Genomic DNA, 17,838 nt, shown 5'->3' on the forward strand with positions numbered 1-17,838 from the left:
ACAGTAATTTAACATTTGGCTTTACATTAACCAGTGAAAAAACTTCTGGAAACAAAAGGTTGTAAACATCTATCGGCCAAGTCTTTGATATAGAGATGTGGTCTCTTGAGGCAAGAGCTAATTGGAGAAAGAAATTCCTTTACTTTAAAGTTATAGATAACAGTTGGATGGCACAGGCAAGCCATGCTCCAAGTATAAGAAGATTCCTGATAAACCAGGAGATGCCATAGTTGACTCCTACTAAATTTTTCCTGTTTGTTTGGGGCTAATTCCCCAGGATGTGACAATTGGTATGATAGCTGTTAGAGTATGCATTCAAGAATAAATCAACAGCAATTTGTGCATGGTTGAGCTAGTAATCATGGCAGCACAAAGAACGCACTCGGAAATGGTCAATGTTACAACTACTTATATGTCACATATTGACCATTTTTTGAGGATTAAAGGCTATAACCATCTCCTGCTCTTGCCCCTGATAAAATATTTGTAATTCCTTAAAACAACAACGAGCAACCTTATGGAAGAAAAAATTGCCCCTTGATCTTATAGTTAAGTATGGAAACTAGGCTGACTAGATAAAGTAGAAAAATAATAGGTAAAAAACTCTTTGTTTAGATTAAAAGACTTCCTCCCTTAATTGAGCATTGGGGGCTAGGGAAGAGTCAGTACTGCTTGCCTGGCATTAACGCCCTCCAGGCCCTTGGTTCCTTAATATCAAATCAATATTGAAACAATATACTATAAATGATGAGTTCTATATAAAAGCCTCCTGTTTTTTAATCAATTAGTTATGTTAGTCTAAACTTTATAAGTTAGTTAGAAATAATCTCTTTGTCCCCCTTCCCCCAGGTAACTTCCTGCCCTTGGTTTCCCTCAGCCCTTAGTTAATTGTTCACCATGGCAAACTTAAAAATGTTAGTTGCAGACACATAGGGTTTTTTGCTAGTGATACAATAACTGTTAGATTGTAAATAACTACTTTGAAAACATTTGTTTAGCAACTGTGCCTTCTTTAAGACAAAGAATAATAAATGTTACACCTCTGCCAGAAGGCAAACTGACCCTTGGCTGCTCCTGAAAAAGAACCTGTGATGATTATTACCCTCCTACCTTATGCTTGTGTACTCACAATTTGTTTAGTATAAATAAAGGACTACTGAGACCATCAGTAAGATAATGTCAACACCCTGATCAAGTGTCTGCGTCTCCTCATTCCCCCTTCCCCCTCCCTTACCATTTTCTCTACAATTGAGCGGACGTCTTCCCATCCTTCAAAAACCCCTGACACCCAGACTGCTGTGGCTGGCTCCCAACACTGAAGGCTACATTTGGTAAACCAGTAACAAGTTTTGACCTCTGTATTAATAGAGTGGTGGTAGAGAGTTATGAAACTGTGATAGCTGAAGTGTGGACTTTATTGCCTGGCTTACTATCCAAGCTCAGTAACCTTAGGCAAGCTTCTTAAAATGTCTGTGCCTTAGTTTTCTTGTCTTTAAAAATGGGTATAATGATAGTACGTATTTCATAAGATTGTTATGAAGATTAAGTGTGTGGATGTACAGGTGGGTGTGGTCATTTAAAATAATGCCTGGAGGAGTCCAGCAAGATGGTGACATAGTGAAAACACTGGGTGTAAGAGTCAGGAATGGACACAGTGCAGGTTTTCTGATCCCATGCAGACCGGGTAAAGGAGTCAGAGTCCTCACTAGTTTTGCAGGTCTTTTATTGGGGTTCACCAGGCATATGGCAGGCAGGGGTGCTGGCTGGGGGGCTGGGAGGCTGGCAGGCCTCCCAGTCCCCAGCAAGTCTTTACTCTATCTGGGCTCTCTGGCGTTCGTTCTGCTGCTTTTCGACTTCGGCTTCGGCTTCTACTGCTACTGCTGCTCCTGGCGTCCCCGTGACGCCGCCCTTAAAAAGCACAGTCTTAGCTCAGCTGAATCCCATCTACCTATGCCCACACCCTATTCCAGGTGCCCGCCATCAGGCATGCATTCAGGACAAGGATCCATCATCTATCCTGATGGCGGAAGGGCAGAAAAGCCTGTCATTTTCTTTACCCTACAGTCCACCCCCTCAGGGTTTTCTGCCATACAGTCTATGTATATACAATTTTTTTTTATCAAACAAACAATGCAGCCATGGCCCACAAAAGCAAATACATCACAACAAAATACAACAGAACACAAATAAGTCCAGGCAGGGCCCCAACCTAGTGCAAAAGACAATTATTGGTACCAGCAGATAAGCCACCAAATCTGCTGCCGAAGGCATTGCTCATACGAGGGAGGGGAATCACTCACGGCATCTACTATATCACACCAGGAGCCGTCAGGCTTCCTGGCCTTCTCTGGCTGTAGTCTCGGCTACAAGCCACACACAGCATCCACCCCCAGGATGCACTAGCTCTGGGATTGGCAATTTTATTCTGTTGGGGGTAATCGCCAACCCTCAGGGTTTCTGTCTGCAGTCTCCAACACTCAGCCTTCACAGCCACCAGTGTGACTCACAGACCCCTCACTCAAGCCAACCCACTGCACAAGCACATGGGTCGGAGATCAAAACTCTGCATTCGGCTTGGGCTCCACCCCAAGCCACATTCCCCACCCGTCCCCCAAGGACAGGTTCCTCAGCTCCTCACCCTCACTCAAGAATGAGCAGGGCATCACCCACAGGTGATTTTACGAGACTCACAGGGCTTCAGCATACCCAGGCTGCTTAACAGCCGCTTAGGGCTTCTCAACTTAGCATCAGTACCAGCTTTTGCCTACTTAGTTGGCTTTTCTCCTCCACCTGGATGCTGGGCATGCACAGGCTGCTTTTGGCCATCTAGGCCCACTGGCCACCCCCAGATTCTCAAAAAAAAAAAAAAAATAACCTGCCAAGGTCCTCCGCCTTCTGGCGGGATTGTCAGTCCAAGTTTATCAGTCCAAGTCCATTGTACTCTCCCTGCTTCAGCAACGGCCTGCTGCCTCAGGGGTCATTGGCTGGTCCTTTCCGGTGTCGTTGGCTGATCCTTTCCGGTGTCATTGGCTGGTTCTCTCGGGCGTCTCCTTCACGCCAGGTCTCATCCTGTAGTTCGTGGATGTTGTCCACCTTCTGTGCCGCCATGGCGCCTCCAGCATCATCACAGGCAAACAGTCTGTTCTCCTTAGTCCCTCCAGGTCTTTGGAGGGCTCCAATAACCGTCTGCATGGATCTTGCCGACTTACGCCAATTGTAAAGGCAAGAACGGTCACAGTGCAGGTTTTCTGATCCCATGCAGACCAGGTAAAGGAGGAGTCAGAGTCCTTAGTGGGTTTTTGCAGGTCTTTTATTGGGGTTCACCAGGCATGTGGCAGGCAGGGGTGCTGGCTGGGGGGCTGGGAGGCTGGCAGGCCTCCCAGCCCCCAGCAAGTCTTTACTCTATCTGGGCTCTCTGGCGTTCGTTCTGCTGCTTTTCGGCTTCGGCTTCGGCCTCTGCTGCTGCTTTCTCTGCTTCGGCTTCTACTGCTACTGCTGCTCCTGGCGTCCCCGTGACGCCGCCCTTAAAAGCACAGTCTTAACTCAGCTGAATCCCATCTACCTATGCCCACACCCTATTCCAGGTGCCCGCCATCAGGCATGCATTCAGGACAAGGATCCATCATCTATCCTGATGGCGGAAGGGCTGGAAAAGCCTGACATTTTCTTTACCCTACACTGGGGCTTGCCTCCTCACAACTGGATTGCAGTAAAACAATGTCAAAAAACATCTGAAGGAAAAACAGGAATCTAAGGTGCATACTAAGAACAATAGTCTGTTGAAAGTGTAGCAAAAACTTTAAGTGAATTTTGATAACAGAAGTACAACCCACAAGGGGGGTCAGCTGTTGTGTAGAGGCACGTATGGTTGTTGACTGGGACACATACCAACATCAGGGACTCCTGAGAACCAGCACTGGAATGGGTAAGAGGGTGTATGAGTAGGAACCTAGGACAAAGGGTGCACTGTTGGAGAGATGCTAGGATAGTTGGGGGTGGGGGGGAGGCCAAAGCAAGGATTACTGGCTTGAGTCTGAGGCTCTCAATATAGAACAGTTGAAGCCTGAATCTGCAGGGAGAAGGAGATCAGTACCTGGGTCTCCTTGTAGAAGCAGCTAGTAATAGAAGCCATGGCTGGGCTATTCAAAACACCTGCTACCCACCCGAACCAGTGCTAAAACCAAAATAAAGAAATGCTTGAACGAACTAGGGCTGGAGTACCTGGCAACAGAAGCAAACTACCCAGGATAAAAGTCTGTGCTGGAAAAGAGAATAGAACAACTGGCATGTGACCCGGTACCAACTATAATCCATGCCCAGCACCATAGCTCATGCTTAAAAATAGCTTACAGTGGACATGGACATGATACTATAAGAGACTAAGACCAAGGAGCTAGCCAGGAGGAGGTGATCTGCTTGTATGCCATACAGCTCTGGCACCCACAACACAGCAGGAAGTTTGAATTCCTGAGAATTGGGTGTGCTACTGCCTTGGTTCTCTTTTATAGCTTGTAGGGTAAAATGGTTTTTCAGGCTTTTCTGCCCTCCCACCATTAGGATTGCCCTGCCTCATGGGGTACCTACACTTGTTACATTGTTGCAAACTATCTTATTTACTTCTGTGGGCCACGGGAGGAATTTTGAGATAGTCACCTAGAGAAGCAGAAGCCAGAGAAGCAGCAGGAAAGAAGCAGGAGAGAGAAGGGGCGAAAGAAGCCAGAGAAGCCCAAATGAAGACTTGCTGGGGGCTTGGAGGCCAGTAGGCCTCCTGGCCCCCCGGGCACCCCTGCCTTCTGTGTACCTGTTTGCCACACTACATGTAAAGCTCAATAAAAGCCTGAGAAAGCCACTGAGGGCTCCAGGACTCTCCTTTACCCTTCTGCCGGATCACAGATAACCTGCCCTGTGACCATCCTGCCCCCACATACCTGTTACAGAGCAACCCTGATATGAAACAGGTTGTGTGACTGTGGGTCCTCACCTGTGCACTTAAAAGGGACTTATAATTAAATAATAAAAGGTTTGTTTACAAAGGAAGGGGAAATGAAAAAATGAATAACTCAGGGAGAAAAAGAGGGAGATAAATTCGTAAATGAGTCCTACCCATTCCGCTGACCTGGAATCCCAACGACCCACTGAGAGCTGGCAAAAAAGCCAACAGCCATGAGGCCAAGAGAGCCACCCCAGCCCTCCTCTTCCTGGGCTCTCTGGGCTCTCCCTTTTCTGCTTCTCTTGGTGAATATATATACTGCAGCCATGGCCCACAAGAGTAAACAAGCAACTGAAAATAACAATGTAACAAAATGCAGGTGCCTGCCATCAGGCCTGCAATCCTAATGGGGGAGGGCAGAAAAGCCTGAAAATCATTTACCCTACAATCCACCCCCTCAGGGTTTTCTGCTATACAGTCTACATATGTTATGTACAATTTTCCCTTAGCAAACATAAACACTGCAGCCATGGCCCACAAAAGAAAATAGAATACAACTGAATACATAACAGTGAAACAATACAACAAAACACAAATAAGTCCAGCAGGGCACCAACCTAGTGGCAAAGGACAAGATTATTGCACCAGCAGATGATCCACCACTTCTGCTGCCCAAGGCATTGCTCATGCGAGGTGGGGGTGGAGTCCACAAAACCTGTATGGGGTTTGCTCAGGACATCCTTCCCCCCTAACATCCTTCCCCACTACTACCCCTCACCTATACCAGTCCTTAGGTTACTTAAATAGGTGCAAAGACAACAGTCTAAAAATCTATCCCTATTACAATCTGTAAAAACTGAAAATGACGTAAAATATACTAGAAATGGCAGAGCAAAAACACACTTACTCTACCCAGCAGAGACTCTACCCAGCAGAAATACTGTACACATTAGAAGCGTTCAAAGTAACAATTCTACAATGCTCATGGAACTAAAAAAAAAAGATATATAACAATGAATAAACTATGAGACAGCTACAATTAGAAATAACAGAGACAAGGAACCCTATGGCTGATACGAAAAATACAACTGAGACCCTCAAGAGCAGACACGAAGAAGCAATGAAGAGAATTCATGAGCTCAAAAATACATTTTGGAGAACACATAAATAGAGATTAGAGAAAAAACAAAATAATGTAAGAGCCCTTTGGGATAACTTAAAGAAAAACAACATCTATATCATGGGAGGTCCAGAAAGAGAAAAGAAAGCAAAGAAAATTTATTTAAAGAAATAATTGCTGAAAATGATCTTGATTTGGGAAACGAACAAGACATTGAAATCCAGGAGTCCCAAAGGGTTACAAATGAAATAATACAGAAACACAAATCCCAAGACACAATGTAATAAAGCTGTTAAAAAACGACAAGGACAGAATATTAAAAACTTCAAGAAAAAAAAAGAAACAATAATAAGACTATCAGAAGACTTCAGTAGAAACGCTTTAAGCATGAAGAGCCTGCAAGGAGATATTTGAAGCACTTAAAAATACTTTCAGTGCAGAATCCTTTACCCAGCAAGATTAACATTCAAGACAGAAGGAAAAGTATGGAGCTTCACTGAAAAGGAAAAACTAAAAGAATTTATCAATACCAAGCTGCACATGAAAGAAATTATAAAGGGATTATAAACCAACAGAACATGAATATTTAGGCAACAGACACCTAAATAACTTATCCTGGAGGGAGAGACAAGTATATTAGTGGTTCATCAGAATGAGTCAGGGACCAGACTGTACAATAGGTCACACAAGTAGCCTATCATGTACTAACTTCAGGAGAACCTTCAAACAAAAATTAATAGAAAAAGACATAATGGAAATAGAACTTTTAAAAAAGCCCTCAAAAAAAAAAAAGTATAACAAGTGACAATGAGCACTCATGTCCCAATAATCACCTTAAACATAAATGGCCTCAATTAATGAATCAAAAGTTGTAGAGAGGCTGCACAGATTTTAAAACAACATCCAACCTCCCATAGTTTAAAAGAAACCCATCTTACCAATAAAGACAAGTAGAGATGTAGAGGAAAGGCTGGAAGACAGTTATACAAACAAATAACAACCAAAAAATCAGGAACAGCTATAAATGTGTGTGTGTGTGTTAAAGTACTATTCCAATTAAGAAAGGTAATAAGAGGGCCTCCCTGGTGGCGCAAGAGGTTAAGCACCGTACTATGAAGCAATCCACAGTCTCTGAAGCACAAGTTCGATCCCCGGCCGGCCAGGGATCTGTGCATATAGTGCATATATATATATATATATATATATATATATATATAGTGCATATAGTGCAGCAGACCGCTCCTGACTCGCCCACTATTCCCCTCAGCAGTGTATTTCAGTGGATCTGCCTGTTCTGTTCCCCACTCTGTCTCTGATGAATCCTCTCAGCCCCACATCTCTGGTCTCTACCCCAGCTCTTGTATGCATAAATAAATAAATCTTTTTTTTAAAAAAGAAAGGTAATAAGAAAGAAATAGACACTATATTATGATTAAGGGTTTATCACAACAAGAATAACACACATAAATATATATGCACAGAATGTTGGAGCACCAAGATACACAGATACTTAACAAAACTTAAGAGAAATATTGATAACAACACAATAGTAGAGGACTTTATTATCCCACTTACAATAATGGACAGATCGACAAGGCAAAGAATAATAGATAAGGAAACAATAGCCTTAAATAAAAAGTTAAACCAAATTCACCCACCATATATCTATAGAACACTCCATCCAAAACTGCTGCATGCACATTTTTTTCAAGTGTACATGGAACATTTTCAAGATTAGATGATAAATTGGGACATAAGTCAACGCAAATAGAACTTCAAAGATTGCAATTATACACAGTATTCTCTTTGGCCATAATGCCATGAAGTTTGAAATCAACTATAAAGAAAAACTATGAATACAAGGAGACTAAACACCACACTGGTGAATAAAAGAGAAAATAAAAGCAGAAATTAAAAAATAACTTGAGACAAGTGAAAATGATGATAAGAGTTAACAGAATCTATGGGATGCAAAAAAAGTGACAAGGGTGAAGATAATTCCAATATAGGTTGACATTAAGTAGTAAGAAAAGTTCCAAGCAATGTAATACTATACCTAAAACAACTTGAAATGAGGAACAAGCAATACCTCAATTTAGTAGAGGGAAGGAAATAATACAAATAAAAACAGAAATAAGTGAAATAGAGATTAAAAGGCTACACACACACACACACAAAAAATCACTGAAACAACGAGCAGGCTCTTCAAGAAGATGAAACAAAATAAACCTGTAATTAGGCTAACGAAACAAGAAGAGAGAAAAGATTAATAAAACCACAAATGACAGAAGAGAAATCATCCCAGAGAGCACGGAAATACAAAAAAAATCATAAGAGGTTTCTATGAACTATATGCCAATATTCAATAATTTTAAAGAAATGGACAAATTACTAGATCAATGCAGTCTACCATGACTAACCCAGGAAGAAGTGATTGAATTGATTCAAGAACTGATCACAAACATGGAAATTGAAACAGTAACAAAAGATCTAGGCCAAAAAGAAAGGCCCAGGAACAGACAACTTTACAAATAAATTTTGTCAAACTTGTGAAGAACTAATGCCTACCTTGCTCAAATTTTTAAAAATACAAGAAGGAATGCTCCCCGATACATACTATAGTACCGACATTACACTAATACCAAAAACAGACTGCTTGATAAACACTGATGCAAATTTTCAACAAATGCTAGCAAACTGAATTTAACAGTGTATCACAAGGACTGTACACCATAATCAAGTGGGATGTAGCTCAGGGATGCAAGGATGGTTTAATATATATAAATCAAACAACATAATACATCCCATCAACAAAAGTAATGATAAAATCATATGGTAATATCAATAGATGCAGAGAAAGCACTTAAGACTCCACACCCATTTATGATAAACACTAAACAAGATGAGAATAGAAGAAACCTACCTCAAAATAATAAAGGCTATATATCACAAACCAACAGCCAATAAAATACTTAATGTAAAAAACTGAAAGTTTTCCTCATAAAATCAGGAATAAGACAAGATTGCCTATTGTCACCACTTCTGTTTAACTTAGTATTATAGCTTTTGGCCAGACCTACCAAATAAAAAAAAAAAAACAATAAAAGAGAATGCAAATCAGAAAACAATATGTGAAAATATCACTATTTACAAATGATACATATTGAAAATTCTAGAGACACCATCAAAATCTATTAGAAATAAGAGATGAATACAGCAATGTGGGAGGTTACAAAATTATCATACAAAAATCAGTCTTCTTATAGGCAAACAATGAAATAAAAGAAAAATAAGAAAATAATTCCATTCATAATTGCTTCAAAAGAAATTAAATACTTCAGAATTAGCCTAGGTAAAAGACACATACAATGAGAACTATGAGATGTTACTCTAGGACATAGATAGCTACATAAGGAGATTGAAGTACATTCCACGCTCATGAACAGGGAGAATCTATATAATCAAAATGACTATCATGCCTAAAAATGATATCCACAATCACCAACAAAATAGCAATATTTATCAAGGAAACTGAAGAAAAAATATTGAAATTTATATGGAACCACAAAAGGCCTCAAATTGTGAAAGCAAGCCTGAGAGAAAAAGGACAAAAATGGAGGCATCACATTACCTGACTTCAAACTTTACTATAAAGTAACAGTACTAAAAACAATATGGTGTAGACACAAAAATACACAGGTCAGTGGAATAGAATCAAAAGCTCAGAAATAAATCCATGTATATACCAGCATCTAATTAATTTTAAAGCACCTATAATCATAAAATGGGGAAAGGGTGGTTTCCTTAATACAAGGTAATGGGAAAATTGAAAATCCACACATAAAAGAATGAAGTTGAATCACTTGCTAACCCCATACACAAAAATAAACTCTGAATGGATTAAAGGTTTAGAGAAAAGAACCTGCAACAATAAAATACATAGAAGAAAACATTGGTAATACAATTGATAACATTAAAGATAAACATAGTTTTGGTGATTCAAGCTCTACGGCAAAGGAATTAAAAGCAAAAATAAGTAATTGTGATTATCTAAGCTAAAAACTTTCTACACAATGAAGGAAACTATAAGATGATTAAACAGACATACTATTAAATGGGAGAAAATATACAATTGATAAGGGAATATCCATGATATATAAAAAACTGATACAATTCAACAATAAAATAATAAACATCTCACACTTACGAGAGTGGCACATGTTAAAGAAGACTACCAACATATGTTGAAGAGGATGCAGAGAAAAAGGAACCCTATTATCGTGTTAATGAGAATGTAAACTGGTGTATGGAGAGCAATCTGGATTTACCTTAAAAAACTAAAAATAGAAATATGATTTTGATCCAGCAATCCCATCCCTGGGCATATCGCCAAAGAATATCAATCCATCAACACAAAACCCCTATGTTCCACAATGTTCATAGCAGCATTATTTACAATAGCTAGGACATGTAAGCAGCCTAAATGTCTATTGATAGACTACTGAATCAAGAACATACCACAGAGTACTATTTAGCCATAAGAAAGAATGAAGTGCACCTATTTAAAGAAAATCGAGGGTGTTTGAGAATTACATGTAGCAAAGTAAGTCAGAATGATAAAATAAATATAATTTACATAGCAGACAATTTGACAACATAAAATACTTTAAAAAACCAGTGAGCTTTAATAAATATTCTGGGGGCTCTGAGGTTAAGAGGGGAGGAAAGGAGGAGGGGATATAAATGGCAGTGATGGAGAAAAAAGTTTTAGTATTATCAGTAAAGCTGGAGATAATATTCTAGCTAGGACCAATTACTGGTTACCTACAGAATGGTTATTGCTATGATGTTGTGAACTAATAAAAAAATAAGTCTTTCCGCTACATTCCATTTATCTTCTACGTGAGAATAGGAAGCAGTAATCTGTTATATTTGCACCTATTTTTCTTAGCTTTCTGTTTGTGAAGTTTTCCTTATTGAATGTTTTTTTTTTTTTAAAAATAGTTGTTTCTTCTGAACTCTGCTAACACTTTATTTAGAGCTCTATTATGATACATATCCTATTATAATAGTCTAGATTAAAAACTCTTGAAGAAAGGAAATCTGTCATTATTTTCCAGATAAAGGGAGAACTAGTTCAGCTGACAATAGAATGTAAAAAGGAACTGAAAATTAAATCAGAAAGTAAAACTTGCAAAATGTATTGACTCACAAAAAATGAAAAAAATGAACCAAACCATCATATACAAGGCAAACTAATTTCAGACTCTTTACAGCAATTCATTCAGACCCAGGGTGTTTTTAATAAGACCACAGAAAAACAAACAGTGCCTGGAATGTCCTAAGTGCCATGCAAATAAGTTTTTTTTAAAAGATTTATTTATTTATGCATACAAGAACTGGGGTACAGGCCAGAGGTGTGGGAGGGTGAGAGGATTCACCAGAGACAGAGTGGGGAGCAGAACAGGCAGACTGAGTGAAATACACTGCTGAGGGGAGGAGTGGGTGAGACAGGAGAGGTCTGCTGTGCCATGTGGGCATCTTCTTGGCCAGCTGGGCCAGGATGGAACTCGTGCTATAGAGGCTCCAGACAGCCTCATAGTTAACCTTGCACCACCAGGGAAGCCCAACAAATAAGTTTAATTAAACAAAACTCTAACCCTCCTTTCTGCTTTCAGTACTTTATGACTTAATGAGAACCTGTAGAAAGCTGATGATCTGCACTGATTCTAACTTCATCTTTAACTCAGTTTGCTCATCTGTGCCTCAGTTTGCCTATCTGCACAATGGGGACAAGTAATGACACCTCATCATATAAATGAGTTATTGTAGAGATTTAATACATACAGTACGTAGGATACTGTCTGCACAGAGAAACACTATGTGTTAGCATTATATGTTACTGAAGTTCACATAGGTCCATACTGAAAAACTCTAAAATATGTTTAATACTACTTATAGTATAGGGCACTGATCTTAGTAGCAAAGCCCATACCACAATAACGGAGCTGAATTTTTAAACCTTCAATCAGTCATTCAAAAAAGCAAAGTAATTGCCATACACCACTATAAAATTGACCCTTTTCCTTGACCGTTTTCTCCTTTCCTTTCTGATAACCACTCCTTTGTTCTTATAGTCAGTTTGCTTTGTTCTTTTATTTATGTATCACATATGAGTGAAATCATAAGGGATTTATATCTGATTTATTTCACTTAATATACTCTAGGTACATCCATGTTGTTGAAAATGGCAGTTATTCATGTTTTTTACACTTGAGTAGTATTCTATTACCTATATGCATAGAAACTAGACTTTTGGTGGTGAACAGTGTATATGTAGATGTTGATTTATAAGACCATATATGTGAAATCTGTACGATATTATAAATCAATGTTACTTCAATTTAAAAAGGAAGCAAAATGGTGAGGTCTGAGAATAGAAAAACTTCCTAGTCACTCACTGCACAGCCTACTAAATGGACCGCAATACCAGATTGAAATTTAAAAAAAAACAGCCTAAATTTGTATCTATGAAGGCAATTAATTGAATTTATTTTCAGTAACTCTTTCTGCATTTTCCATAATAAATGTAAGAAGGAGAGGAGGAAAATTCAAACTGATCACAGAGTTGATTGGAAGAAAGTTCTATATGGGAAAAGATACAGTTAATCCCAGTCTACCTGGAGTAGACCATTTGTTTTGACAAATATATAAGAGGAGGAAGTTGTAAGTGGAGTGAGGTCCTGGGATTGGAAAAATCAGGACCCCAAGCATAATTTTTAAGATGAGGAGTATCTACTATTTAGAAATAAAGGATTCTCGGCAGGACCTGGAGCAAGGGTATGTCCAGTGGCAGTCTTAATAGTCATTGAATGACATGGGGACATTGTAGGACACGAGTTTAAGGGTGATAGAAATGAAATTCTAGTATAGATGTGGTAATAAGTATTACTGGAATCTCCTTTGAGAAGAGATTGTGATTCTCCAATGAGAGAGGATGGGAGAAATGGGAGATTTCACTATGAGAAAAGCAGAGGCTGCTGTGAGGAGACGAGATAATATGAAGACTCTACTGTGAATTGAAAAGATTCTAAGGCCAATAGTGATAAGAATGGGGGACTATGGGTAATCCAAGTGATGAAAATACAGGATAGTCTTGTGGATGAATCCAGAAGTATCACGGACTTTTGAGTTTGAAAGTGGAAAATACACTGTGGGAACCATCTTATAGATTAGGAGGGGATGGAATGCTCCCTGCTGTGACAGGGCAGGGTACAAAAGGGTACTCTAGAGTTATAAAATGGTGGTCTAATGAGAAGGAACAAGAAATAAAGCTCCCATTGGTAGGGGCAGGAAATATTAGAAATTCCAGGAAAGTTTCTAATGGGAAAGGATGGTGTTTCTCTAGTTTGAGAAGAGAGGGACAAGTGCAATCCCAGAGGGAAGTAAAATAAAATAAGAAATCCCATAGGAAAAGGATGCAAAATGTGGGGCTAATGGTGGAAGAGGATAGCAGGAGGAGAGGAGTGGTTTCAAAAAAGATAACAAGGAAGGTCATAATTAGAAAAGTAGTGGCCCTTGCAAAGTTATGAGGGAGTTAAGTGAAAAATAAAGTCTCAAGAATAGTTAAGAGTTTATTAGCTAAAGTGAGGATTCGAATCTTGGGAAGCTGAATAGCAGATTTTACACTATGTGAACTGTTCCCAAAAAGTCTAAGTTTGAATTTAGTTTATATAGCCAGAAACAGTGAGTCATCAACACCAAGAAACCATTCTTGATAGGAGGGGGCTTCTGACCTAAATTGTCCCATGTGAAGATAAGCTCGTGCTAGAGGAAGGCAATGCAGTATGCAAACTCCTGCCCTGGAAGAACATCCTGCAGAGATGCCAAAGCTGGGTACCCATTGTTTAAATCTTCATCCAAGTGCCTCAGTCACGGCGGGGCAGGGGAGGGGGGGTGCTGAAAGTCTTGAAAGGCTGGTTTACCTGCAGGCAGCCTATAAAGATGGTTTGTTAATTTGTCTGTCAGACCAGGAGTGGAGTATGCAGAAAATTTTACATTATGCTTATACTCTTAAGTGTGAGAAGAGAGTGTACAAGGGCAGGACCATAGTGTTATAAAGGTAAGTTAACTAGCGTTAGGTGTAAAAAAATAATGTGTGTCCTCTAATGGGAAGGACTGAATGCTCCACAAAACAGGACTGGGGGTTCTAGTGTGAGTGCACAGAACACGGTGGAATATGGGACTCCCATTCCATTGGAGAAGATGAGAAATTGCTGAGGCTCACAGCGAAAGGGAAAGGAGGTTTTAGCACTTGTAACAAGGGAAGACTTAAATAGGCTAGAACAAGGTGTATTATGGAGTCCCAATTGGGAGAGTATGTGAAGCACTTCAGCCAGTGTGAGAGGGTCACAGAAAAAAGATGACTCCCAATGTCAGGAAAAAGGAGAGCTAGTACAAGAAATACCCTGGAATTTCTATTAAAAGGGAATGGGAAAATGCGGACTCCTAATTAAGATGCGTTCTTGGGCTTCACAGTGGAATCAGACTGTTTAAGGATACCAGGTAATTGGTTAAGGTGGGAGGCCCCGGGAGGACACAAGGCACACGTGGTTGTCCGGTACGAGAAAAGGGAGCCCTAGCGGGAAGAGGCAGGAAATTCTTGTGGGCAGGGCCAGGAAAGAATGTACGAAACCTTAGGTGGGAAGCGTTGGCGCCATGGTGGGACCCTCCTGGAGATCTTAAAAAATATGGTTGGAAGTCAGAGATTGGAGAGCGGGAGATTCACCCAGAGCTAAAGGAAAACCGCAGTGTGAGGGCTAAGAACACAGGGGACACAGTGTGGCTAGGACAGACGATTATGCTGGAGCATAACTTCCCCCATCTCAGGGGCCCAGCTCCACTTACCCAGGCAGAGTTCAAAGACGTAGGCATAGTAGGACCAGAGCACGACGAGGACGATAACGAGCACTGGCACCCAGGAAAGCACCCGGCGGCAGCAGCGCAGACCCCCAGACAGAGTCATCTTCCAGCCCCGCCGCATCTTCGACTCGAAGATCGACCAAGCACGCCTGCTGGCGCTGGGTCGGAACTGCCGGGGTGGCTGCGGGGAGGCGGGAAGGCGCGCCGTGCGGCGCTCCACTGCCTAGCCTGGCGGGAGCCTCCTCGCGGAGCCGGCACCACCTGTGGGGCTGCGGGGCTGGCGCGCCGGGCCCGGCACAATAGGCATGAGTCACGGCGTGGAGGAGCTGGCCCCGCGAGAGCGGAAGGTGACCCGCCAGGCAGGCGAAGCGGGCACGTTCCGAGGGAGTGCAGCCCCTCCCCTCGCCGCGCGCCCACCTCTCTCTACGAGCCGGGCGCTGGGTGGGCCTCCGCAAAGCGGCGGAGCGGAAGAAACTTGGGCCCGCCCATCTGCTCCTGCAGCACTGCGTCCCCCTCACTTCCTCTCTGGTCTTTTTCTCTCTGTTTTCCCCGGGTCTGCCTATCGGCTCCCCAGCCCCCACAAGCCCAAACGCAGCGTGAAGATGCGAGCCATGGCATCTCCTGACTTAAAGGTCATCCGCCCCATCCTCCCACTGCTGCTCGAACCGTATGCTTAACACGTAGGGCTGCAGTCGCTGCTTAGGTAAGTCCTTTCACAGGGCTCCTTCTCCTTCCTGCTTTTTTCCCTTCCCTCAGACTAAACAAACGTGTTGGTTCAGAAAAACCAATGGGGGAGATATTCGATCTATGAGGGGGTCAGGAAAAGCTGCAAAGATAGTGATATGTAAGTTGAGTTTTAATAATAAGAGCGCCAGATGAGAGGGGAAGGACCTTTCAGAGGGAAGAAGCAGCGTTTGCAAAAGCACTAGTAATGAAAATCCAAATGTGTTCAAGGAACAGTTAGCATGCCTCGAGGAGACGTTGTGTGAAAAGGAGAGACTGAGAGACTGGCAGTCTAGGTGGAGGACAGCAGTGAAGGTCTGTTTGTGCCCTGCCAGTGTGTGTGGACATAATCCTGTAAAGCACATTATGACTCCCGTAAAGCCGACTTTGGAGGCAATGAAATGACATTATCAGAGACGTATTTTTGTAAAAGAACTGGCAGGATTTTGGAGAGGAGACTGGTCTGGAAGCAGAAAGACCAGTTAGGATGTAATTTAATTCAGCTTGTTTTTGGAGTGGTTGTTTTTAAGTCAACTTTGGTATAAAAAGAACAGCAAAACAGGGACCTGTCCCGAAGAAAATCATGTTTTCATTAGGCCAGGAGATGTTCAGTGACATAAGTAAAATAATAGAAGTATAGTAGACTTAACATTTGTGAATCTGATGTTGAATGATGTCCAAAGACCTATGACATGAAGAAATTTGTGATTTTTCTTAGACCCATGTTCGATTCAAATTTGGTGTGACTGCATTGTGGGGGCAAGGATTTCAACAAGGTTGCTCTCATGTACCTTTAAAAATTCACCCACTCACCCCCAAACCAGAAATAAGTATCATTTTACTTTCTGCTTTTATGATTTCCATTTTTTTAGATTCCACATGTAAGTGATATATTTGTCATTCTCTGTCTGATTTATCTCACTTAGGATAATGTCCATCCATGTTGTTACAAATGGCAGAATTTCCTTTTTTCCTCATGACTGAATGGTATTACATTGTACACACACACGAATATATATATATATATATATATATATGTATATCAACATAGCTGTGAACAAAGCTTCAGTGAACATGGGAGTGCCTATGTGTCTTCTGTGACTTGTTTTCATTTCATTTGGATAGATACCCGGAAGTGTGATTACAGAATTGTATAGTAGTTTTACTTTTGATTTTTTGAGGAATCTCCATACTGTTCTTCACAGTTACTGGAACAATTCATATTACCTCCCACACTGAATAGGGGTCCTCTCTTCTTCACATTTTGCCAGCATTTGTTATCTCTTGTCTTTTTTATTTTTCCTATTCTTACAGGTGTGAGGTAATACCTGTAAGTTCTCATTTGTGTGTGGTGAAAACATGTAAGATATACTCTTAATCAAATTTACAGTATCTAGTACAGTATTATTAGCTGTAGTCAACATGTTGTACATTTAAGCCCCATAACCTGTTTATCTTATAACTAAATTTATACCCTTTCACCAACATCTCACTCCTACCCCTAACCCCAACCATGATAGACACCTTTCTACTTCCTGCTTGAACTTCTGTCAATGTTGTCATATTCCACATAACAGTGAGATCATACAATAAATATTTGTCCTTCTATGTCAATCATTTGTCTTTTCATTCTGTAGGTACAAACACATTGTTGCAAATGGCAGGATTTCATGGCTGAAAAATGGTGTTTATATATATTCACATATGTATACATATGTTCACATTTTCTTCATCTTTCATTGGATACTAGATTGTTTCCATGTATTGACATTTGTGAATAACACTGCAATGAACATAGCAATGCATATATCTCTTTGAGATACATATTTCCGTTCCTTTGGATATATAACCAGAAGTGGAATACTGGACTCCGTGCTAGGTCTATTTTTAATTTTTGAGGAATCTCCATACTGTTTTCTATAAAGAAGGTACCAATTTACATTCCTATCAGCTGTGGACAAGATTCCCTTTTCTTCATTTTTGGACAACACTTGCTATCTTTAGTAATTTTGATACTTGACATCCTAAGATGTGAAATGGTAAATCACTGTAGTTTTGATTTGCATTTCTTTGAAAATTTTAGTTGAGCACATTTTTAATATAATACTGGCCATTTGTATGTCTTTTGGGGGGGAAAAAGCTT

General features: G+C 40.7%; 1 protein-coding gene across 2 annotated transcripts in view; it reads right to left on the reverse strand.

Moving 5' to 3' along the window:
- The window catches only part of ZDHHC15 (zDHHC palmitoyltransferase 15), a gene marked incomplete at both ends in the record, with an annotated part of 101,142 nt that extends 86,049 nt beyond the window's left edge, over positions 1 to 15,093 (reverse strand). For both annotated transcript variants that reach the window (XM_084259246.1, XM_084259245.1), the window contains one exon: positions 14,958 to 15,093. In XM_084259246.1, the coding sequence (XP_084115372.1) occupies positions 14,958 to 15,093 (136 nt within the window). The remainder of the gene's footprint in view (positions 1 to 14,957) is intronic.
- Positions 15,094 to 17,838: the final 2,745 nt, after the last annotated feature.

This window comes from Talpa europaea (assembly GCF_964194135.1).
Source record: "Talpa europaea genome assembly, chromosome: X".
Lineage (NCBI taxonomy): Eukaryota > Metazoa > Chordata > Mammalia > Eulipotyphla > Talpidae > Talpa > Talpa europaea.